At 36.1% G+C, this 25302-nt stretch overlaps 1 protein-coding gene across 1 annotated transcript in view; it reads left to right on the forward strand.

The window, feature by feature from the left end:
• Positions 1 to 4541: 4541 nt before the first annotated feature.
• The window catches only part of ANKRD13C (ankyrin repeat domain 13C), an 80088-nt gene continuing 59327 nt past the window's right edge, over positions 4542 to 25302 (forward strand). The window contains exon 1 of the mRNA XM_029228895.1: positions 4542 to 5326. Coding sequence (XP_029084728.1) covers positions 4882 to 5326 — 445 coding nt within the window. The 5' untranslated portion in view covers positions 4542 to 4881. The remainder of the gene's footprint in view (positions 5327 to 25302) is intronic.

The raw sequence follows: 25302 nt of genomic DNA on the forward strand, positions 1-25302 counted from the left end.
TTGGACAGGATCATCTTATGAATGTCGAGCAGCAGACTTGTGGGGTCTTGGGCCCTCCTTCTGGACCTGAAGGAGGAAGTTCCAGGCCCCTGTTACTGCTGGCAGCCATCTTGTATCCTTGAGAGAAGTTGGCCTTCGGAGAATGTTCCGAACAGGGAGAAGGTTCTGAGTCTTCTCGCATGAGAAACTGAAATGCGGTTTGGAGGGGCCCCTCTTGAAGACGTATCTCTGTACCGTTCTGTATGTAAGTCAATAAATCCCTTTAATATAAGACCGTTTCAGTTGAATTTACTGTTATTTGTTAAAAAAAAAATCCAAAGTGATATATATTTACTCTTGGGCCTCACTTAAGAATCCAAGAAACTAGTAGTCAGCTAAAGTATAGTCAGATTGGGATTATTTAGTAAGTTTACTTAACGTCTCATCACTTAGTTTATAGTTCTCTTGGTACATTTTAGATACTTTGGGGTTTTATGTTATGGGTGATCGATTCAACAACTGTTTATTATTAATATTAAGCGTTCACTATTTCACTCTGTAAGGCACTGTGCATACAACAGGGATAAACATAGTTTCAGTACTGAGAAATCTCAAAGAACTAGTTGAAGAGGTGGACAAGAATATCAAAGAGGCATGCAAAAGTTAAAATCAGAAAAGGCAAATCAGAAAGATTTGGGAAAGAAAGGGAAATCAGAAGAAGGCAAAGAAGGGACACATATTCAGAATGGTGGGGTGTTGGAGAGGAGACAAGGAGAGGAAGGGCAGGTGTCATTAGAGACTCCTAAGAAGGGGTTACTAAACTTCTGTTTTTGTGCCACGGACCTCTTTGGCAGTATGGTGAAGTCTAGGAACCCATTTTCAGAACCATGTTTTTAAGTGTGTAAAATACTTTGGATTATGAAGGAAATTTAGAGTATTGAAATAGCTATCAAAATACTTGAAAAAACAAATTTGTGATATAGCAGTATATGTGCTTCTTTATTAACTCATAGAAAAACAAGATTTATCAGTGAGCATAATTATTAACATAATTTTGAGGTAGTGATGAATTTAAATGATATTTTGAGTTATCTGCAGCAACTGTAATGTGATATGAAAATATCTGTGGTTTCTTTTGGTTGCAGAGGCACAGGTACCTCTAATATTATTGTGGTTTGTGGTCTACATTCATAATAGAAGGATGTGCTAAATTTTATTTAGTGGTTTCATTCAATGTAATTTCCTGGACCCCTGAATTCTATGCCAAGTTTAAAAAAAAAAAACCCTGTGTGAAGAAGAGATAAAATTTGAACTAACTCTTGATAGATTGAATGAGGTATATAGATAAGTGAAATAGAAGTGAATTCAGGATGTATGGAATCACATGTACAAAGGCATGGTGGCATGAGAGCGGATAAGGGACTGTCAGCAGATTGCTTTGGTTAGAGTGAAGAATGAATCTGGCATTGTGTGAGGAGGTTAAGCTGGAAAGATTGGCAAAGTCTCATATCCTTGGGGTATTGGTTGGTTGTACATTATAGTATTAAATGTGATTCTGTCTTTAATGTGTTTGGAATCCTTTGCAGACTCTCTACTGCCTAGCATATATAGCCCAAGTTTCATACAGTTGCTCCTGTAATCAAGTTCCAACTTTCCTTTCTAGTCTCATTTACCACCACTTTTCCTGCCACATACCATGCTCTGATAATTCTCAACTATCATGCTATATTTATACATACTATTCTTCTTATCTTTATTCATCATTTGGATGATCACTTCCTGTGCCTCAGTTGCCTCATCTGTAAAATAGGGACAGAAAGTACCTCATAAAATTGTTGTGGGGATTAAATCAAATAGTTATTGAAACTTGCTTGGAACAATGCCTAACATGTGGTAAGCTCTCAATAAATTATAGCTATTATTATTATTGTAATTTTTATTCTTACCTATAATATCTTTTCCCCCTTGCCCAATTGGCCAACTCCTATACATTCTTTAAAACCCAGTCTGGACATTACCTCCTCCAGAAAGACTTTCTGATCACCCAACTTTCATTTCCTCCAGATAGAATTAATAACCTCCTCTTCTGTAGTATATCAGGATCTCATATAATTTCAATTCTTGTATTTTCCACAATGTACTATAAACTTATATTTCTATATCATTTTTCCCTATTATACTGTGGAGCTCCTAAAAGTAAGGGCTGAATATTATTTTTGATGTTTGTAGTGTTTGATTTTACTGAGGGGACGCTTAGGAGTTTCCACATCTGTCCATGGGTGGCAGCCACTAATAAGGTACTTTTAAATTCTAAATCCAGTGGTAACACAGATATAATGGTAGACAATTTGGTATAAGTTTTTAAAAAAATTTTTTTTTTATTAATAGGATTCTGGCCACTCTTCCTGTACACATCCCTTATATATTGGTGTTTTCAAGGTTTTGTTCTAGAATGGACCTTAATTTCTCACTCTACACAATCTTCCTTGGGGAACTCAATGACTTCTGTGGCATCAATTACTGTGTAATGATAACTTCTGAATCTTAACCCAGATTTCTGTTTCCTAAGGTTCATTTCCAAATACCAAAATATTTGCCATCTAACTCCTTATGGTGAGTAACACGAACATTCAATTCAATATGCCAAAACTGAACTCAGTTTTTTCTAAACTCTTAAACCTTCTCCAGCCTAACTCTTACTAACTTGGTTTATACTCTCATAATCTCTCACCTCCTGAATCGCATACTTTTTCTAAAAATTAATTTATTATTTTTTCTGATTAATAAAAAGGAATACTTTCTCTTTGTAAAAAGAAATTCAAGCAATGAAGGGAATATGTGATTTAGCAATCTTATCTTCCAGAGTGAACTACTGTTCCCCCTGTGTGACGTATATTCTACCAGACTTTTACGTGCATATTTTTACACACATTTTTATTTGATTTATGCAGGAGTCTCTCCGTTTCCTTGTCTCTATAGTAGCCCCCTTGTAATCTATTCTGGATACATACTTTTCTAAGGTATGGGTGACTGGGTGACTTTTCTAAAAGGCAAATCGCATCATGCTATTCCCCTGTTTTGATTTTGTTCGTTTTTGCTTTGTGTGTGTGTGTGTGTTTACTATTCTCCTGTTTAACATCCCTAAAAGGCTATCCATTTCTTGTAGGATAATGTCTAAACTTTTGAGATAACATATAAAATCCTACACGATCTGGCCCCTTCCTATTTCTCTAGCCCTGGAGTTACAATTGACTGTGCTACGTTCCACCTTTGATGCATTGGGAAGTTTTTCCAACTGTCAAATGAAGATTGAAAATAATACTTATCACAAGGAAATAGCATATAAAGTGCTGAGCCTACCACCTGTTTCAGAGGCTATTGTGGAAGAAGAAAATGTTTTTGTACATAGGTGTCCAGTCCCTCTTGCTTTCTGAGTAGGAGGACCCTTTGAGGTGCAGATTGCCCATGCAATGCTTGAACAGAATTGGAACACACACACAAGAAAGAAAAGGAAGAAGGGAAGAATGACATTAATTTGAATAGATTTGAAAGGCGATGGAAGGTGAAACCTGAGTAGCAGGGAAGGATGAAGAGAGGACAGTTCCCACAGGAGTTTTTATTTGGAGGGGTGGTGTTATGGAGGTAGTGATAAAGTTGATTTAAGAAAGAGTTTTGAGAGAAGCAGGTGTCAGAGTAAATGGGACTTAGGAGAGATAAACAGGTTAATATCTTTCGGACATTGCTAACTCCTCTGCCCTCCAGTTCCCAACAGCTTTAGTTATTTTGTCAAGGTCAGATTTATGTTCTTCAGAATTTGACGCTAGGTCGAGGCTGGCCATGAACTAGTCCAGCGATATTCCGGTTACACAATTATTGTTTGCCATCCTTCAGGGTCCACTCCCCATGCTTTAACTCTGACGCCTGCCCGAAATTCATTCATCCGACAATATTTGAATGACCTCCCCTCTCCCAGTCTGCTGAATAGCCTGTTATCCAGGGTCAGTCCCTAAACTTCGGTGGTGGCTTTTCTGACACTCCAACACTAAAATTTGCCTCCCCCCCCCCTTTTTTTTTTCGTGCAACCCAGCACTCCGCATCCACTTCATTCGCAGTTACATTTTGTACTCAATTGCTTGACTATCTTTCCTCCTCTAACGAGCACCTTGGAGCCAGGAGTGGCGTTTTATAAATCTACTAGCAGAGTGTATGGCACGAAGTAGATGCTTAGCGAAAGTTTATTGAATGAGTGTCCTGTGCATTTCAGTGACATCATATCCTGTGTGCCTTGGCGTCAGTCAGCACTCCTGAGGGAGGCCCAGAGGTCGCAGGGTTTGTCATTGTTTATAACGTGCATCGAATATCTCAAACGCAGGCTAAGGTTTAATACGGCCCACAAGAAGCGCGGCCATTAGGACGCTGGATCCCGGTCTTTTAGTTCAGAGACTGCAGCTTGGGGCGGGAACCCACTGCCTGGGAAGCACCGGCATTCTGCAACCCTGGGAACAGAACCTGCGAGGGAGGGAGCAGGCAGCTCACTTATCGCGGTGTTTCCTCCCTCCTCCCTCCCAGGGGAGTTCTCGCGAGAGAAGCCAGGGGAAGATGGCCGTCCCCTGTTTTTCGGTGTGAAGCAGTGGCGGCGGCTGCGGCGGTGGAGACGGGGATTCTGGTGTCGTGGGCACCTGAACTCTAGCTCCCCCCAGCGAGCGCGCGTCCCTTCGTGCCTAGGCGAGAGCCGGCTCTTCTTCCTCCGGGAGATGCGTTTGTCCCGGGCTCGGGGGCGCTCTGGGAGTTCATGCTGCGCTGGAGTATCCTGGCCACCGCTCTAATCGCCTTGTGCGGCCGCAGCGCAAGCTTCGTCGCCAGGGGTGAACCTCCTGGATCCCCTCTCTGCCCCTGGCGGCGATGACCGGGGAGAAGATCCGCTCATTGCGGAGGGACCACAAGCCCAGCAAAGAAGAGGGGGACCTGCTGGAGCCCGGGGATGAGGAAGCGGCGGCTGCCCTCGGCGGCACCTTTACCGGAGGCAGGATTGGCACAGGCAGCAGCAGCAAGGGCGGTAGAGCCTGTCATAAGATCTTCAGTAACCATCACCACCGGCTACAGCTGAAGACAGCTCCGGCCTCCTCCAATCCCCCCGGCGCCCCGGCCCTGCCGCTGCACAATTCCTCCGTGACTACCACCTCCCAGTCCCCGGCTCTTTTAGCGGGCACCAACCCCGTTGCTGTCGTCGCAGGTGGAGGCAGTTGCCCCGCTCACTACCCGGTGCACGAGTGCGTCTTCAAGGGGGATGTGAGGAGACTGTCCTCTCTCATCCGCACGCACAATATCGGGCAGAAAGATAATCACGGTGAGGAGTGCTCGCCCCTGTCCACCTCTCCTTCCCAGAGCCTAGGTTGTGTCTCCCCAGGCCTCTGAAATCCTAACAGACCCTTCTTTCCTCTCTTTTGCCCACCATTCCAAGCCAAATGCCCGTAAATCTTGTAATAGCATGCCAGTGGTTTCGGGATTGGTTCTTGTGGGTGCGAAGGAATGTTTCTTCCTTGGCTACTTCAAACTCTTCGAAGCTGTTTGGTTTATGTTTGAGACAGGGCTTCAGTGTGTTGATTCTTGACCATAAATTTTAGATTGCCTCTCATCCAACCTGGTTATCATCCATTGTTTATTGAACTGTATCTTTTCTTCTTCAACCCCCCTACCCCCTTGGGATCTTGAATTTTGAACATATAAATTACCCAACTCCCTTCATTGCCCAGGTACAAATCCCAACCTTACTGCAACTGGTTGTGATTTCTACATGTCATCAGGTTGTCTGTTTCTTTTCTTTCTTTTTTCTTCTACTTTTAGAAAGCTTAGTTTGGTACAAAGTGTTTACACTTTGCAAATGCTTTGATTTCTGAAAGCCACAGTACAAATTTGTTGGCATTTGATACCTGGAGCATGTAAAGTGACTTCTGAGTGGCTAAGATTTTGTTGAAGTAGAGCTTAGAGTTTTTTGCTTGTTTTAGATAGATAATTGCTAATAGTAATGTTTTATCTTGATGATCTGTGACTAAAAATAGTACTATGATTTTTCATAGTAACCTCATCATATCCTACATGACAACATATAGTGTCATTTGTTATTCAAGGACTGTATTTCTACTTTTTGCTTTAATTTATTAGCTGAATTTTTTTCTGTTTCTTCTAAAAACATAATGTGACTGAGTTGACATTTAAGCCACAGTAAATTAATGAAAACTATTGTCAACACTGATATTTTCAACATTTGATAGGCCGTTTTAAACTGGGTAGTTGGCAAATATTTTTAATAGCTCGGCTTTTAACTGAACGTGAGTATTGTATACATTCAGTTAGAACACACTCAACTCTGCTCAAAGTAGTGCAACACATTAATGAAATACTTGCCTGTGGAATAATCTTCCTTAATTCTGTTGGACTCTAGGCTTCTTATGTACAATTAGGGCAAAAATTGACATTAAAAAAAAAAAGTAAGATTTCTGTTGGTTGTATAATTCTCTAACAACTGCATTTGTATTCTGAATTTACAATATTGTAAGAATTACTGCCTCTCATTTATCAAAAATCAAATCCTCCAGAGTGTTCCTAAAAGCTGCACCCAGTTTTTCATTCCTACATTTAATTTACTTAATTACTTTACTGTTGTTGCAACGACATAATATTGTTCATTCATGGTAATTATTTTCTAACCCTTTGGGAAACAGTTTTTAGTGGGAGATCTGTTGTAGCTTCGGGTTGTTTAGTTATTAGGACATTTTTCAGATTTGGTCTTCATAGTAGCTATATATATATATAGTTTATCTTATGGCCATTGCCTTTAAATTGTAGAGTTCCATTACATTGAAATGTACCTGAAAACAGATAAAACTTTGTTTTTGAGAGTTGATTCCCTTTGAAAGAAGAAAGAGGTGACTATGACTGACAAAGTATGATAGTATATAGTATGTTAGACCTGATTTTCTTGACTGATCACAGAAGGTACTGAATTGCAGGATTATTGGGCCTGCATATGTCATCTAGCATTTACGAGTTGGTTTGTTAAAGTACAAATTCTGTTCAAAGTAATTAGAATCCTGAATATCCTTGAACTCTTCCTTAGCCCACTGAAATTCTCTCTCTAAGTCGTCTTGATATACTAAATGCTTGCATTGTACTTAGCTGCCCTTACATTGTTGATTTTATTTTTTTTATTGACGTATAGTTGACTTACAATGTTTCAGGTGTACAGCAAGCGATTCAGTTTTATATATATATGTATTTTAGATTTTTTCAGATTCTTTTCCATTATAGGTTATTGCAAGATACTGAGTATAGTTCCCTGTACTATACAGTAGGTCCTTGTTGTTTATCTGTTTTATATATAGTAGTGTGTATCTGTTAATCCCAAATTCCCAATTTATCACCCCCCTCCCTTTCCCCTTTGGTAATCATAAATTTGTTTTTTATGTCTGTGAGTCTATTTCTGTTTTGAAAATAAGTTCATTTGTATCATTTTTTTAGATTTCACATATAAGTGATATCATAAGATATTTGTCTTTCTCCGATTTACTTAGTCTGATAATCTAGGTCAATCTGTATTGCTGCAAATGGCAATTATTTCATTCTTCTTTATGGCTGAGTAGTATTCCATTGTCTGTATATACCACATCTTCTTTATCCATTCATCTATCCGTGGACATTTAAATTACTTCCATGTCTTGGCTATTGTAAATTGTGCTGTTATGTACATTGGTGTGCATGTATCTTTTCGAATTAGAGTTTTCATCTTTTCTAGATATATGCCCAGGAGTGGGATTGATGGATCATATGGTAACTCTATCTTTAGTTTTTTAAGGAACCTCCATACTGTTCTTAAAAGCTGCACCAGGTTACATTCTGTTACATTGTTGGTATTTTTGATGAATGTAACCAATGGTTCACATACCTGTGGAAAATGTAATTGTTTTGCCTGCAATTTACATTCTCATCTCCTGCAGTGAAGACTTCTAAGGAAGAGTGGCTTCTATTTAATGTGCTACTTCTTTAATCTCCTTTTCCCCTGTAGCTGCATAATTTCCCTGCTATATTACATTACTTTTACTCATGAAATTTTACTAACCTGGATACTTTAGTCTTTTTAGATTATTTTTCCTTTCAAATTACAAAAGATAAATGTGTTTTGAGTCACCCAACAAAAACAAGCTCTTTGTTATATTTGGATTGTTATAGCATGATGAGTACATAGCAGAATCATACACTCATACAGGTGCATAGCAGAGCCATACAATTATATCACATGATATGACATAGTTTTATATTCATTAGATGTTCCTTCCATAATGTAATGATGATGATGATGATCATCAAAGATAATAGTTTATTAAATACATCAGCGCTGTGCTAAGTGTTTACATACATTATTACATTTAATTCTCACAATAACCCTGCTATAAAGGGTAGCTTTATCCTTGTTTTAAAGGTGAGGAAAGTGAAGCCTGGAGAGGCAAGGAAACTTTGCCAAAGTTGCATACTTAGTAAATAAGCTCCAAAGCTGGGAACTGAACTGACGGCAGGAACTCCAAAGCACATGATCAGCCTGTTTGTAAATATTTCTGTTGATCGGGATGCACTATTTTGCAAAGAAGTCAATTTCAATAATGTGTATGTGGCAATTTATGGCAAAGTTCTTTAATATATATTTCTCATTTAGTACTTGTAGAGAGAGAATGCCACTGAACAGCTCACAGAGATTTTCTGTAGAGCCCAAATCTCTCACTGTTGTTATGTTTCTTTTTATGTAATGGCACGGATAAATAGGCTACTTTGTCTACATGATAGCCCTTTAGGTATTTGACAAGCAAGAGGTATCATGTTCTCCTTATCTTCAGGTTAAACATTCCTAACTTCCGTATCCATTCTTCATATGACATGGTTTATAAAATTTTAAGAATGGTCCCTGAAACACAGTAAATGCTATAGAGGTGTATTAAAAAAGTAAATGAAAATCTTAGTCATCTTCTTTTAGTGAAACTCTGGTTTGTTAGTTCTTTCCTTTGAGGATGGTGCCCAGAACTAGCCTTAGTGTTGAAGCTATAGTAGCCTCATCAGCAAAGACAGAGACTATATTTATTGCTCTAAGGAATACACATTTAGTAATGTATATTAGTAAAGAGCATACATTAAATAATAGAGTACAAGAGTATGTAGATTTTTTAATACTGTTTATTCTCAAGTAAGTGGCTGTCTTTCTGTTCTGTCCTTTCTTGTCCTTATTTTTTTTTTTTAACCTCAAAACATGACTTTACATTTATTAATTTTTATCTTGTTAACCTTGATCCTTTATTCTACCTACCTGGAAAGCTTATTGAATCCTAATTTGGTCACTATTTAGCTCACTGTTCATTAGCTCTTTCAGTTTGCAGTGATCTCTGAATTGAAAAACTTTTTTTGGTGTGTGTGTATGTATGTGTATCTACAAATTATTGTCAAATTGAGTAGGAGCAAGGATAGAGCTTTTTCTTTTATGGAAAAATGTTAGTTGAGTTTGAATTGCTTTTTCTAAGCCATCAATTATATTAAGGAATATTGTATTTGGATCCAAACATATCTCTTGAAATATAAGTTAAATACAGTAACAGCCATAATATCATATATATACTGTGTTCAAATATGCCAGTGATTTTGACACATGGTATATTTAATAACAGCTTATCTCGGGTGGGGAAAAAGATACATTAAGTGTACAAAAATTACTTAAACCTTATATCATTAGTATATCTTTAGTTATATACCCCCCTTTTTTTTTTTTTAGTATAGGATTAAAGTTTAAGTCTAGGCTTTTTTTCACATTGAGTGTGAAGATTTTTCTGAATCCTTTTTTGCCATTGGTAGTTAAACAAAGCATCATGGTAACATGCTATTTTTTTTATAGTTGGTGCTAATGATTTTTACTTCTTCCCCTTTAGAACTGAGAATGCTTAGGAAGTTTACAGAAGACTTTCTTGATTTTGACTGCATCCTATTTGTTAAACTTGTAATTTTGTTTTTTCCCTTAATTGAGTCAAATATCTTTGGAAGTTAAGCACCTTATCTTGGACATTAGTCAGAAGCTTTTAGGGGCCAGAGTGACAAAAGTTCTTGATATATGAATTGCTCAAACCAGCGTTTCCTAGATGTGAAAATTTCTGATCTATTCTGAGAGGTTTGGCAGTTTCTACTGCCTTTAATTACATCGTCTGGCATGTGACAAGCCATCTTCTCTATACACAGTTAATTTTCATTTTTACTGAATTGTAGTGTAATCTTCTTGAAGCTATTTTACATAGTGATTAGAGATTTCAAATTTAAAATAAAAGTCAGTTTGAGAATATTCCTGCCAATGCAGGTAACTCAATGAAGTGATAAAGAAATGGTTAACTTGTGTCTGGTGGCTGACAGATTTCTTCAGACAGAGATTTTAAAACATCTTACATTCAGAAAATTTAAAAATGTAAATTTGAGAATGGAGGCGATAGGAAATCTTTTTGGTGCCCATACAATATGTTTATTTTGGCTTATTCTCTATGAACTGATCTTTCTTTTGATATCATTTTCTCTGCTTCGTTTTTGTCCCTAACCTTCATGATGGGTGATACAAGAGAATAAAGCACAATATGTCTGTTTGAGAAAAGGCGACTATAAAGGTAAACTTTGCATGGAAAAAGAAATCTTGAAGTCTCAGGTGAACAATTTTAGTCAAGAGGCACATCTTTAAAAGAACACTAGTAGTTTTGTATCTGTCCTCCTCGTGTTTTGTAGTCTTTTCTGAGTTTTGTTTTTGGAAGGCATACTTCATTTTCCCTTAGGAAAAAAAGTGGTTTCTGGAGGCCCAAGATAATCCATTAAAGTTTTATGCACTGTCACTGGGTATGAGGGTGATTTGTCTGTGAAATCTGTCACTCCACTGATCCTGTGGGGTTGATTCAGTTGATCTCCATGACTGTATGAATAGAACCTTCTTCCTTTCACCTTTTCCTGCATGTGCATCTCCAACAGAATAGGACTGTCCTGGTGTTAAATGAGTTTCCTGATGCCATCATCATTAGCACTATAGAACATGAACTGCTACTTGAAATTGTGATATGAACACATCTGCAGAGCTACCTCTGAAGAGCTGCCTTCACTGAACCACAGTAGAAGTAGGAAGTCTGACCTTCAAACTTTGGCAAAAAAGGAAGCAGAAATGAGCAATTACTGATGATATTGTGTCCTGGGCATCGGCAATGAGGCAGGAGAATTCTGGAGGACTTATTGGAGAACTGAATATATCTGTCCCAAGTTAATGGCATTCATAAGTCATAGAAATCTAAATGAAGAGTACAAGGTAATTGTCAGGATGCTTTGTGTTCTAGAAAAGGAGTGTAGATTCTCAAAAATTGGATGGGGCTGGAAAGACAAACAGTATATTCCTGTTCATATACCATTTATTTCACTGGGGAGTGGTAGAAGATCAGTTTTAGAGCAAGACAGAAGCATGTCAAATGAGGGTAGGAAAAAGGGAAAAGGTCTCTTTTCTAACTGTTTAAAGATTGTGAATGGTGTTAGTTATCAGGATATGTGAGGTTTAACTGTGTGGTTGCATTTCATCTGTTCTTAAGCCTGTTAGTCTTGTTGGTATCCCAAAGATCATCTGTAAAACTAGAAAGCTTTTTCTATATATGGAATCAGACCTGAGTTGGAGACCATGCTTCTCTACAAACTGGTTTTTATGTAATTATACTATTTATTTAACTGCTGAAATAAGTCGATATAATAATATCTATCTCTTGGGGCATTATAGTCTTAAATGGGAGACCACACTTGAAAATATTTTAATGATGAAGGCTCATATCATAGTAATATCCATTAATATCAATATCTTGCTCTACTTTTGCTGTGACGTCCCTTTCAATAGAGGACATTCTAGTTTTTGAGGTTTAGTTAGGACTTCATTCAATTGAGGTTTTATCTGCTTCTTGAATTTATACTGCCTATCAGTTTGCTAAAAGGTTTATTTGCCTCTCCTGTCAGTCATCTTTCGTCTACTACTGGTGCAACTTGGTTCAGAACATTTGGATTCTTGGCTGTAGATATCTGTCAGGTGTGTTAATTTATCCTCTCTTAATCAGCACTGCGCTGACTTCTATAAAGCCACCTGTGCTGTGTTGCATATCCTCTTGGATATTGGTTGGCTTTCATAGAGAATTGTGTGGATACCTGCATTGTCCTGAGGTAAAATGCTTTTTGGAGAGTAAAAATAGATTTTAACACTATTCTAATGGTTCTTCATAGTTTTTTTCCCCCTTTTTTTGTTCATTCATTCCTTCACTTTACAGATATATACTGAACTCCTGATACGTGATAAACAGTGTTTTAGGTGCTGGGGTTACAGCAGTGAACAAAATGAACAAAGTCATTCCTGCTGTCAGGGAGCTTACATTCTAATGGGGGAAGATAAATAATAAACGAACTAATAAAAATATAGTAAAGAGAATATGGCAGAAAAGAGTTTTAGGCAGAGAATTGCAAACACAAAGGTACCATGTTCAAAGAATAGTGTGGCTGGAACAGGCAGAGAGTGGTAGGATATGGGAGATTTTGAGACCGGGGTGTAAACATGTAGAATTTTTGTAGGCCATTGTTAAGGATTTTGGCTTTTACTTTGAATAACATAGGAAACTATTTGAGGGTTTTGAATAGTCAGGTAACATGATCTGATTTTAAAAGGCTCTTTCTGGCTACTATATGAGGCAGAAAAGAAACTTTGGTGGGGGGCATGGGTCAATTTAACATGCTGTTATTATAAGTGGGGGTAACTGGAAATAATGAGAAGGTAGAGCTGGTTAGGAGTCGATGATAGATTGAAAGTAATGTGTGTGTGTGAGTTTTAGTACTATAGTACCATTTATGAGAGAAAGCACAAAAATTCTCCCTTTTTATTGCTTGCTTGGATGAGACTTGAAGATGTCTGTGGAAGCTGGAGCTGTGTTGGTTCTAGGACTTGTAATTTCCTGCTTTGCTCCCTCGTTAGGGGGCACATGAAGTCAAAACTATTTTTGTAATAACCCAAAGTCATTGTTTGCCTTTTTCACAGCGCTGACATTTTCACTGATGGTACAAAAGCAGTGGTGGGTAAAATTGTTGGAACATTAGCATGAATCAAGGCACCAAACTGCTAGTAGTCATTGTATTATTCACTGCCGTGTACTTGAAGTAGGAAAAAAAAAAAAGCCAATTTCACAATGTCTTTGATGAAGGTGTAGAAATTGTTAATTTTTAAAGTCTTAATCTTGAGTACATACTTTTTATTCTTTGTGACATAATGTGAATTATGCATAATACTTTTCTGCTGCATACTGAAGAGAAAAAAAGGGAGAACATTTGTGCAGTTGAGTTGTAAGCCAAACTAGCTGCTTTTGTCATGGAACACCATTTTTATTTGAAAGAACAGCTTACACACAAACTATGGTTATCACAATTTGGATATTTGGCATACATTTTCTGGAAATTGGATGAAGTGAACCTGTGACCTCAAGGAAAACAATTGACAATATTTGTTGCCAATTAAAAAATTCAAGCTTTGAAATGAAATTTAGAATTTGGAAAACTAGTCTCTGTCACTGTAAGCTTGACAGCTTCCTAGTAGTTAAAGACTGTTCTGGTCAGATTGGTGATATTACTAAATGTGATTTAAAAATTTTTGTATACTGAAATGTGTTGACATTTGGAAGATCTGCATAACTCAGTAAATCAGTATTTTTTAGACTGATCAACGCCTGATGTTACAAAACCATGCATCAGTAAAAGATCCATTCAAAGTGTAAGAGAAACCAATGAATTTCAGAGTACCACAGTACAAAAAATTTATTGATACGGTTTGAGATCTCACATGGCAACAAACCTTAAAGAAATAACCACTTACTAAGTTTTGGTGTAGTATCAAAGAATACCGCCAATTATTTGGAAAGGCTGTTAAAATACTCCTCTTTTTTTTTTCAAGTGTATATCGTCTGAATCTGGATTTTCTTCATATACTTCACAACAGCATTTACACCTGACTGAATGCAGAACCAGTTATAAAAACCCAGCTGTCTTCTATTAGGCCAGACATTAAATTAAATTTGTTTTTATTTTTAATTAAAGAATTTAAAATAGTACCACTCTTGTCATTCTTTTTGTTTTGTTTTGGAAAATTGCAATTTTTTTCATAAAAAAATTATATTAACATGTAATGGTTTTAACAATTTTAATTTCTAACGTAAATAGCAATAGATTTATTCATATAAGAGATTTTTGGGATCTTCAATAATTCTTAAGAGTATGATGGGGTCTTGAAACCAGAAAGTTTGAAATCTGTTGGTATAGTAAAAAGAATACTGATTTTAGAGTCATGACTCCCACAATTTCTGGATATGTAATTTTAAGAAATTACTTAACCATTTTTAGATGTATTTTTCTTATGACATGTGAAATAGGAATAATCTTTGTCTCACAGGGTTAGGGAGCAAATTAAATAAGATATCTAAAGTATACAGCATAGTGCTGGGCACATAGTATATAATATATGCCCTGTAAATGCCAGCCATTTGGTTGATAATTTGCATACTTAGACTATAGTGGTCTTAATATTACTGGAATGTTTTTTACTCATTTAACGAAACAGAGTACAGTTTTTTTACCAAGTTAGAACCAAGGCATCCAATTTCAGATTTAAAAGTATATTTTGAAAAGTTAACAGAGAAAGTTATTTTAAGTTTTTAGTGTCCTTTGTGTAACAAATTAGTTCAAGCAGTAGGTTGAGGACTTAGAAAACTGAAGGGATAGTAGGTAAAGGGTCAAACTAGGATACTTGAGCACTTAGTTTCATGATACATTTAGTCAGTAAAGTAAATGTGGTATTGGGTAGATAATGATGTTGATAAAGATTATTTTGCATTTAAAATATTGAAATCATAGCATGACATTTGGCATCCTTGATTGTAAGTAGTATGTATTTCTGATTATGTTCTTACCTTAAAGTGAGAGGGACTGGATCGTTGAACTCAAAGTCATTTCTAGTTCATAAATCTTTTGAAATCGTGATTAATTTGGACTTGTAATGGGAAGTTCCATTTGTAACTTAAGTAGGTGCTGAGGCTTTTACCTTTTCATCTATATGTTCTTGGAGGGTTTAAGAAAACAAAGAGTACTTATCTAGGTACATAAATGCCTTGATTTCTTCACCTGTATGCTCTAGAGTGTAAGTTTTTGAATAGTTACTATGTTCACATGCTACAAAAGTATAAAAAGATATAAAAGGATATGATGTAAAAATACAATTTCTCTCCCACCTGTCTTTATCCACCCAGTTATCCTCTTTGACAGCAGCTAGTGTTATCAGTTTCTTGTTTTCTTTTTCTGCTACCATTTAGAACATGGTACTTTTTTTTTCTCCTGAAAGATAGGGAAGTGAAGAAAGAACTATTACAACCTTTCCTACTATTAGGACAAAAATGGATATTCAGAAATTTATATGTTTGATTTTAAATGTCTTTCTCTTTTCTTATTTTTAAATTTATATCTCCAGCCTTGACTTCTCCTTGGAGTTCCAGATTTTATAATTATCTCCACTTGGGAATCTCAGAGATATTTCAAAATTTATTTGTCCAAAATGGAGTTATCATTTTCCACTTCCCACCTGGCCATCTAGTAAATCACATCATTTAGCTATCCAGTTCTCAAGTGTCAATCACTGGGATCATTCTTTGTCTTACCCCCTCTTTTTACCCATACATGTCTAATTAACAAGTTATTTTGAATCAGCCTACTTTCTGTCTCCACTGCTACCACCTTGAGACCAACCAATTTTTATTATCTTTTCCCTGGAATACTGCACCAGACTCATAACTAGTCTCCCTATGTCCCCTTCCATTCCATTCTCTGTATGTTAAGAATAGTGATCTTAAAATGTAATTTGTATCATGTCATGTCCCTATTCAAGGTCCTTTAATGCCTTCTCCACTTAAAAGTAAGTTCATATTTTTTACCATATGTTATAGAACCCTGCATGATCTAGCCTTTTCTTCTCTGATATAATCTTTTACCAATCCCTCCTTTTTTTCTATGTCTGGCCATACTTATTTTCTTTCAGTTCCTTGAACATGCCAGGTTATTTCTGGCCTCTGTCTGGAAAGCATTTCTTCTCATTCTTTGATTTCATAGTTCTTACTTAGCTTTTAGATCTCATTTTAGAGAGATTTTCCTGACTTAAATATCAAAAAGTATGCCTGTCATTATTTTCAGCCTTAGCCTTTTATTTTTCTCAACACTTACAATGTATTTTGTTTCATTTTATATTTCTCTTTCTTTTATGAATATAAATTCCACGAGGGCAAGAATTATTTCTAGGTTATTAATGGTTGAATCTCTAGTGTCTAGCACTATGCCTAGCACATAGTGATCCTCAGTAAATATTTATTGAATGGAAATGAATGGATTTTCCTTCTGGGTAAAATGTTGGAGAAATAACAGAACCTACGAACTCCTTCTAACTTTGTATTAAAATACAATGATAACTCTAGAATCAAGTAAACTAGATAGTGAGAGAAATTTTTAATAATAGTAATGTAGTGTGATTAAATATAGAAATTATATTGATGAATGACAGGTGTTCTTTCCTGTCACCTGTAATGTGACATGAAACCCTCAGTGATTAGAGCATTGGTCTACAAACATTTCATTAAAGGGCAAGATAGTGAATATTATAGGCTTGCAGGCCATACCATTTGTTGCATGAAAGTAGCCATAGACAATTCATAAACAATCAGCATGTGGCTGTGTTCCAGTAAAACTTTACATCATGTCCCTGAATTAGAGGATGAAGAAGTTTCTAATATGGAAAACAGATGGCAGGAGCAAGTATGTGCTCGACAGCAAGCTTACCCTTTCTTCTTGCCTTCATTTATTGTTATCATTAAGACTTCTGACAGTAGAAAAAAAATAAAACTTTTTCTGGTACCTTATTTTGAATAGAGAAATTCACACTAAAGAAGCAAGTGGGCAAGAGAGCTTATTTTAGTTGAGAGCTAGACTAACCTTGGTGATGGTTGTTAAGGAACAATAAATCCAGTGAAAAGGCCTTTTTAAGGAAGACTTTTTCTTTTAAAATTATTAGGAGAGTGAATAAGTTTTTACTTATCGGCCACCTATCTCTTATTTATCTTTAAACAGCTTTATTCTGATATAATTCCTATAGCATGCAGTTGAACCATTTAAAGTGTACAATGAAATGGTTTTTGGTATATTTAGAGTTGTGCAACCATTACCACAATCACTTTGAGAACATTTTTATCACCTTAAAAAGAAATCATGTATTTTTTTTACCTTTCACTGGCCCCCACTCCATTTCCTCCAGCCCTAGACAATCTCTAATCTACCTTCTGTCTCTTTAGATTTTATTATTCTAGACACTTCACGTAAATGGAAATCACACAATCTGTGGTCTTTCACTTAGCACATTGTTTTTTAAGGTTCATTCGTGTTGTAGCATGTATCACTATTTCATTCCTTTTTATTGCCGATTAAGATTACATTGTATGGATGTACCTCATTTTGTTTGCACATTCATCAATTAATGGACATCTGAGTTGTTTCTACTTTTTGGCTATTATGAGTAATGCTGCTATGAACACTTGTATATAAGTTTTTGTGTGGACATGTTTTCATTTTCTTGGGTATATATCTTTTGCTGGGTCATGTGATAAGTCTGTGTTTACCATTTTGAGGAACTACCAAACTGTTCTGCAAAGTGGTTGCACTATTTTACTGGCCCAACAGCAGTGTTTGAGGATTTCAGTTTTTCCTCCTTTCCAACACTTGTTATAGCCATCCTAGTGAGCATAAAGTTGTGTCTCCTTATGGTTTTGATTTGTATTTTCTTAATGGCTAATGATTTTGAGCATCTTTTCATGTGCTTTTTGGCCATTTGTATATCTTACTTGGAGAAATGGCTATTCATATATTCCCATTTTTAAATTGGGTTGTCTTTTTTTTTTTTTTTTTTTTGCGGTACGCGGGCCTCTCACCGCTGCGGCCTCTCCCGTTGCGGAGCACAGGCTCCGGACGCACAGGCTCAGCGGCCATGGCTCACGGGCCCAGCCACTCCGCGGCATGTGGGATCCTCCCGGACTGGGGCACGAACCCGTGTCCCCTGCATCGGCAGGCGGACTCTCAACCACTGCGCCACCAGGGAAGCCCGGGTTGTCTTTTTATTATTTAGTTTTAAGAGTTTATTTAGAGTATTAGAGTCTCATAGGAAAGTGCTTAAATATCAGCTTGTTCTTTTAGCTTCAGAGTGTAGAGGAGTTTCTGCTATTTATTCTCTTGAATGTTGAGAGGATAGTGAGGGCAATATGCTTGTCCTTTCCCATATTAGATCTGAATAAATCATTTCAGGATGGATGAGCAGAAAAAGAAAATCCATTTGAGAGTCTTTGGAAAACGGTTATTATAAAAGAAGCATCATTATAAGTATCCTGAAGATACTGTTAGGAATACTATAAGAAATAGAAGAAAAGTTTAGAAAATAATTGCCTTGTTTTTCAGTAACACATAAAACAGTTTGTTTCTTTAATACTGTTAAATAGTGATGTGAAGAAAACAGTCCAAATTATGAAGATACTATGGAAATTAAAAAAAATATAGTCACTGCATTAAAATGATCTAAATTGAGTACAGAAAGTAAAGTTTTGACAGTAAAGAAAATTGAATGAGTGATGTACAAAAATAATTTGAAAACAAGGACTGTAGAGGAAAAGGAGACAGATTAAAAGAATGAAGGACAAGTTATAAATGTGGGCTTTACATGTGTGGATTGTATTCTATGAATAATATGAATTTCTAGAGAATAAAACAGAAGAAATGGATCAGAGGCAACACCCAAAGCTATAAATAAAGAAGAAAATTTTTTTTATCTAAACTTTGTTCTGATTCCAAAGTTAGAGCTCATAATTTGTTCTGGGGAAAATTAATTAAAAGAGATCTGCATATCTTCACACTATTTTTTTTTTTTAATTGTCCAAGCAGTGTGGCTTGTGGGATCTTAGTTCCCCCGACCAGGGATTAGACCCAGGCCCTCGGCAGTGAAAGTGCAGAGTCCTAACCACTGGACTGCCAGGGAATTCCCTCTTGGTGCTATTTTAAAATTGAATGATTCCTACATATATACAAGTAAAAAGCACAGATTACTATAATATTGAACTAAAATGTATATCAATTTGGCCTCAGACTTCGCCAATGTTAGAACATACTTGATATACCATCTGCCAACTGTAGAATTCTTTCTAGCCAAATATTCATTTGTGAAAGCAATAGTAACATTCTAGAAAATAGACCAACCATCATGATATCATTCCTGAAAAATATTATTCAAAGAAGTATCTCAGATTGGAAGGGTTAAATGACTAACCCAAGAAAGGAGACGTGTCCGAAAAGGACTGATAATGAATTTTAAACCAGTTAAATATACCATAGATCAGTCTAATAATTAAAGCAAATATGATTATAATCCTGAGAGCAAATTTCCAAACCCCCCCCCAAAAAAACCCCAAAAAACACTTTTGCTTCAAATTTTGAAAGACATGTAATCTATAATGGGTAAGGAAATGGTTTATAACCACTGATTAAATTAGTGAAACAAAAATGGAGCCAGAGGAGACATAAAAGTACTGAACTCTTTATAATTGCATCAAAAAGAATAAAATACCTAGGAATAAACATACTTAAAGAGGTTAAAGACCTGTACTAGGAAAGCTATAAGACACTGATGAAAGAAATTGAAGACGACACAGATGGAAAGATATACCATGTTCATGGATTGGAAGAATTAATATTGCTGAAATGGCTATACCACCCAAAGCAGTCTACAGACTCAGTGCAATCCCTATCAAAATACTAAGGGCATTTTTCACAGAGCTAGAATTAATAATTCTAAAATTTGTATGGAAACACAAAAGACCCTGATTAGCAAAGGCAATCTTGAGAAAGAAGAACAGAGCTGGAGGGATCATGCTCCCTGACTTCAAACTGTACTACAAAGCTACAGTAACCAAAACAGTATGGTACTGGCACAAAAACAGACATGTAGATCAATGGAAGAGAATAGAGGGCCCAGAAATAAACCCACGAACATATGGTCAATTAATCTATGACTTTGTCATAGGAGGCAAGAATATACAATGGAGAAAAGACAGTCTCTTTAATAATTGATGCTGGGAAAACTGGACAGCTACATGTCAAAGAATGAAATTAGAACATTCTCTAACACCATATACAAAAATAAAGTCAAAATGGATTAAAGACATAAATGTAAGAACAGAAATCATAAAGCTTCTCAGAAGAAAACATAGGCAAACACTCTTTGACATAAATAGTAGCAAAATGTTTTTGGATCTGTCTCCTAAAGCAAAGGAAAAAAAAAGCAAAAATAAACAAACAGGACCTAATTAAACCTGAAAGCATTTGCATAGCAAAGTAAACCACTGACAAAAATGAAACGGCAACCTATGGAATGGGAGAAAATATTTGCAAATGATCTGATCAACAAGGGGTTAATATCCAAAATATATAAACAACTCATATAACTCAACGTCAAAAAAAAAAAACCCAGTTGAAAAATGAGACAGAAGATCTGAATAGACAGTTTTCCAAAGAAGACATACAGATTGTTAACAGGCACATGAAAAGATGTTCAACATTGTTTAATCATCAGAGAAATGCAAATTAAAATCACAATGAGATATCACCTCACACCTGTCAGAATGGCTGTCATCAAAAGGAACACAAATAATAAAACAACTATACTCCAATAAAAATTAATTTAAAAAAACACAAATAACAAACGTTGACGAGGATATGGAGAAAAGGGAACCCTAGTACCCAGTTGGTAGGAATGCAAATTGGTGCAGCCACCATGGAAAACAGTATGGAGTTTTCTCTAAAAACTAAAAATAGAACTACCATATGACCCAGCAATTCCTCTCTTGGGTATTTATCTGAAAAAAGCTGAAAACACTAATTCAAAAAGATACATGCACCCCAATGTTCATAGCAACATTCTTTACAATTGCCAAGATATGGAAGCAACCTAAGTGTCCATCAGCAGATGAATGGATAAAGAAGATGTGGTTTACATACAATGGAGTATTACTCAGCCATAAAAAAGAATGGAATTTTGCCATTTGTAACAACATTGATGAACTTGGAGGGTATTGTGCTAAGTGAAATAAGTCAGACAGAGAAAGACAAATACTATATGATATTACTTATATGTGGAATATAAAAAGTAAAATAGACTAGTGAATATAACAAAAAAGAAACAGTCACAGATATACAGAAGAGTTGCAGATATAGATATGGGGAGAGGGAAAGGGGGACAAGAAGAGGGTAGTGGATTAAGAGGTACAGACTACCATGTATAAAATAAATAGGCTACAAGGATAATAATACAGGGAATATAGCCAATATTTTTTAATAACTATAAATGGAATATAACCTTTAAAATTGTGAATCATTGTGTTATACACCAACTATACCTCAGTAAAAAAGAAAAAGTCCAGACCTCTTCATTTGTTGTAATGGGAATCAAAAGTATAGTTTACTTTTTTACTTTGAGTGTTAGATAAGTATGAGTTTAAAAATGTGTTCTAGGACTTCCCTGGTGGCACAGTGGTTAAGAATCCGCCTGCCAATGCAGGGGACACGGGTTCGGGCCCTGGTCCGGGAAGATCCCACATGCCGTGGAGCAACTAAGCCCATGTGCCACAACTACTGAGCCTGCGCTCTAGAGCCCACGAGCCACAACGACTGAGCCCACGTGCCACAACTATTGAAGCCCGCACGCCTAGAGCCCGTGCTCCAAAACAAAGAGAAACCACCACAGTGAGAAGCCCGTGCACCACAACGAAGAGTAGCCCCTGCTCACTGAAACTATAGAAAGCCTGCGCGCAGCAACGAAGACCCAGTGCAGCCAAAAATAAATAAATAAATTTATTAAAAAAAAAGGGTGGTTCTAAAAAGTTAGTTTGCTATAAATAGAATTTAAAATCTATCTATAATCTGTTATTGTGGAAGATGAATTTTAAAAGTCCAAATTAAAAAAAAACAAGTAGGAAAGCATAGCCACAGGACTTAAAAAACAGAAATCTCCAAAAGTATGATTGTGTCAAATAAAGCTTTATATTCCCATATTGTGTTAGTAATGATTCTTGGATTTACAAGTGATAGAAACTCATTGCAAACTAGCTTAAGCCCCAAAGTATTTATTGATTCATATAACTGAAGATGATAGGGTAGGAGACAATAGTGACATGATTGTATCCAGATTTCCTGCAGTATCATCAGGACTTTTGTTGGCGGTGGGGTGGGTATTGTACAATTTTTTAGGTCTGGTGTTATGTAGAATTTAATTCTTCCCTCTTGCAGTTGGGCTTTCTTCTATGTCAGAGTTCTTCAACCTCTACACTTGACATTTTGTGCTGGATGATTCTGTGTGGTGGGAACCTATCCTGTGCACTATAGGTATTTAGTAGCATCCCTGGCCTCTACCTTCTAGATGCCATTAGCACCCCCTACTCCCCAGTTTTGACAACCAAAAATGTGCCAGACATTGCCACATATTCTCTGGGGGATAAAATTGTCCCTGATTCAGACCCGCTAATCTATATGGTAGAGACTATGCAGTCTCATACTCAGAACCTTAAAGTACTAAGGTTCCAATGGCAAGAGACAGTTTTCCTCACTGGCTCAAGTACAAAAAAAAAATGCAGAATAGAACCTTGACCCAGGTGGGAATTGTGCCCTTCCCTGAAACTATTTTCTAATTAGGTATCAGACTAGTTGGGTTTGTGTCATGTGTCTTCCCTGGTTCATGTACTTAAGGTATGGCATTTGTTACTAAGAGAAAGGAGTAGCGAAGAAATTCCAAAAGTAACAACGATGACATCTACTAACTAAAAGGGAAGAAAAGGACTTTCACACATACTTGAAGGAGAATAGTGAAAAAGGGAAATTTTATTGTTGAGTCAATGGTAAAGAAAAGAAAGCTGTGAATCCTCAAGATTAATTGCTGATAAAATTGAATTTGAGGTAAAAATGATTTAAAAGTGCTAAGAGAGTAATTATATTTTGATAGAAGTTATGATCATTAGCACTCATAAAAGTATTGCATCTTTATGCACTAATCAAAAGAGTATAAAAAAATAGAAAGCAAATTATTAACAAAGATGGAGAAAAGTTAACACATAAAATCAAAGTAGAACTTCTGCCTCTAGTAATGATGAACTAGATAATGAGGACAACTCTTCTTTAGAAGGCAATAAGAATAAAATATTCTACTTTAAGGACATTGGAGATCTAATGAGGTAGGAAGGGATACTGGGCCAAGATCTGGCAGAAGATGGAAATCCAAAGATGCAAACCTAAGATTTGAGGTTACTTTTCCCCAGCAGCTTTTGTGAATCCAGAAGAAGCAGTTAAGAGGCTGAGCAGTACTTTTGACAGCCTTGGTGAGCTAAGAGGACAAAAGATGGAGGTCAGGGCCCACCAGGTGTGGGGTATCTCTTAAACATGCTGCTTTTGGGGATGGAAACTTGAAGAGCTGCAGCTTAGGAATAAGGTTGAACTGCAGGTAAATCAGCTCTGATATAGGTTGAAGCATAGCTTTGAGTCATTTGTGAGGGCCGGAAAAAAAATGTCAATCCCTGGATTAGTCTAGTACCCCCAGCCACATGTCAGAAGCAAATAAAAGTCTCTGTAGAATTTGTTTCTTAGGCTTCAAGATTTTTGCAGAAGGAGTTAATTAAATATGTTCAGCATACAATTAAAGATGACCAGCATTATAGGGAAACTAGACAACATGAATGAGAACCAGAGAGAAGCAATAAGAGAAACAGAGCCATTAGAGCTTCATTTATTGTAATTATTACTAGACAGACTTTATTTTTTATTTATTTACTTACTTAATAGAAGTATAGTTGATTTACAATGTTGTGTTAGTTTCTGGTGTACAGCAAAGTGATTCAGTTATATATATATATTCCTTTTCAGATTTTTTTCCATTGTAGTTTATTACAAGATATTGAGTATAGCTCTCTTTGCTATACAGTAGGACCTTGTTGTTTATCTATTTTATATATAGTAGTTTGTATGGACAGAGACTTTAAATAACAATGTTTATTATGTTCTTGGGGGATGAGAGACAAGTTTGAATATTTTAGTGGAGAACTGGAAATTATGAAAATTGAGGTAACATATTTGGAAAATAATTCAATAGAAATTCTCAAATGGAAATATATAATAACTGAATTAAAAACTAAATAAATGGGCTTAATACAGTTTAGATCCTGAAGAAGACAGAACTCATGATCTTGGAAATATGTCAGGAGAAAATATCTACAATGAAAAAGGGAAAGAAATTTTTTAAAAATTAAAAATGGTAAGAGTAGTTCTATGTTAATTGAACCCCAGGAGAGAAGAGAGAGAATATGGGGCTAAAGCAATATTTGAGGAGACAGTTGCTGAGAATTTTCCAAAATTGATGAAAGACACCAATTCAGAGATTTAACAAGTCCAACCCAAGTAGAATAAAAAAAGGATTCCACATTGGAGTGAAATGGCTGAAAAAAAAACCTTAAATGCAGCCAGAGAAGTCACATTACTATAAAAGGATCAGTAGAAATTCCTACAGCTGACTTCTCAACAATAAAGAAAACCATAAGACTACATAGAATACTGAAGAAAATAACAGCCAATCAAGAATTATATACCCTGTACAATATCCTTTGAAGTTGAATAAACATTTACAATCAAAAACCTAAGAGAATTCACTTATCAGACCACCACTAAAAGAAATACTGAAGGATGTGTTTCAGATAGAAGAAAAATGATTCTAATGGAAGGCTAGAGAGGTAGGAAGGAATGAAGAGCAACAAAAGTGGTAAGAAATCTTAAATGAATATTGATTCTATAAGGTACAAATAAAGACTCATGGCACTAGATAACAGCATATAAATCTGGATGGAGGGAATGAAGTTAGTGTTCTAAGGTCAATGACTTGCTCTCAAGAAGGGAATGTGCCATTTAACATTAGACTTTGATAAATCAAGGATGCATATTGTAAACTCTAGAGCTGTGCTGTCTAATAGAAAGCCAATGCAAGCCACATTTATAACTAAGTTTTTTAATAGCCACATAAAATAGAAGTAGGTGAAATTAATTTTACTACTACATTTTATTTAACCCAAAATATCCAAAACATTATTTTAACATGATGAT

The sequence above is a fragment of the Monodon monoceros genome, unplaced genomic scaffold (genome assembly GCF_005190385.1).
Source record: "Monodon monoceros isolate NGI ecotype Baffin Bay Population unplaced genomic scaffold, NGI_Narwhal_1 Super_Scaffold_18, whole genome shotgun sequence".
NCBI classification, from domain to species: domain Eukaryota; kingdom Metazoa; phylum Chordata; class Mammalia; order Artiodactyla; family Monodontidae; genus Monodon; species Monodon monoceros.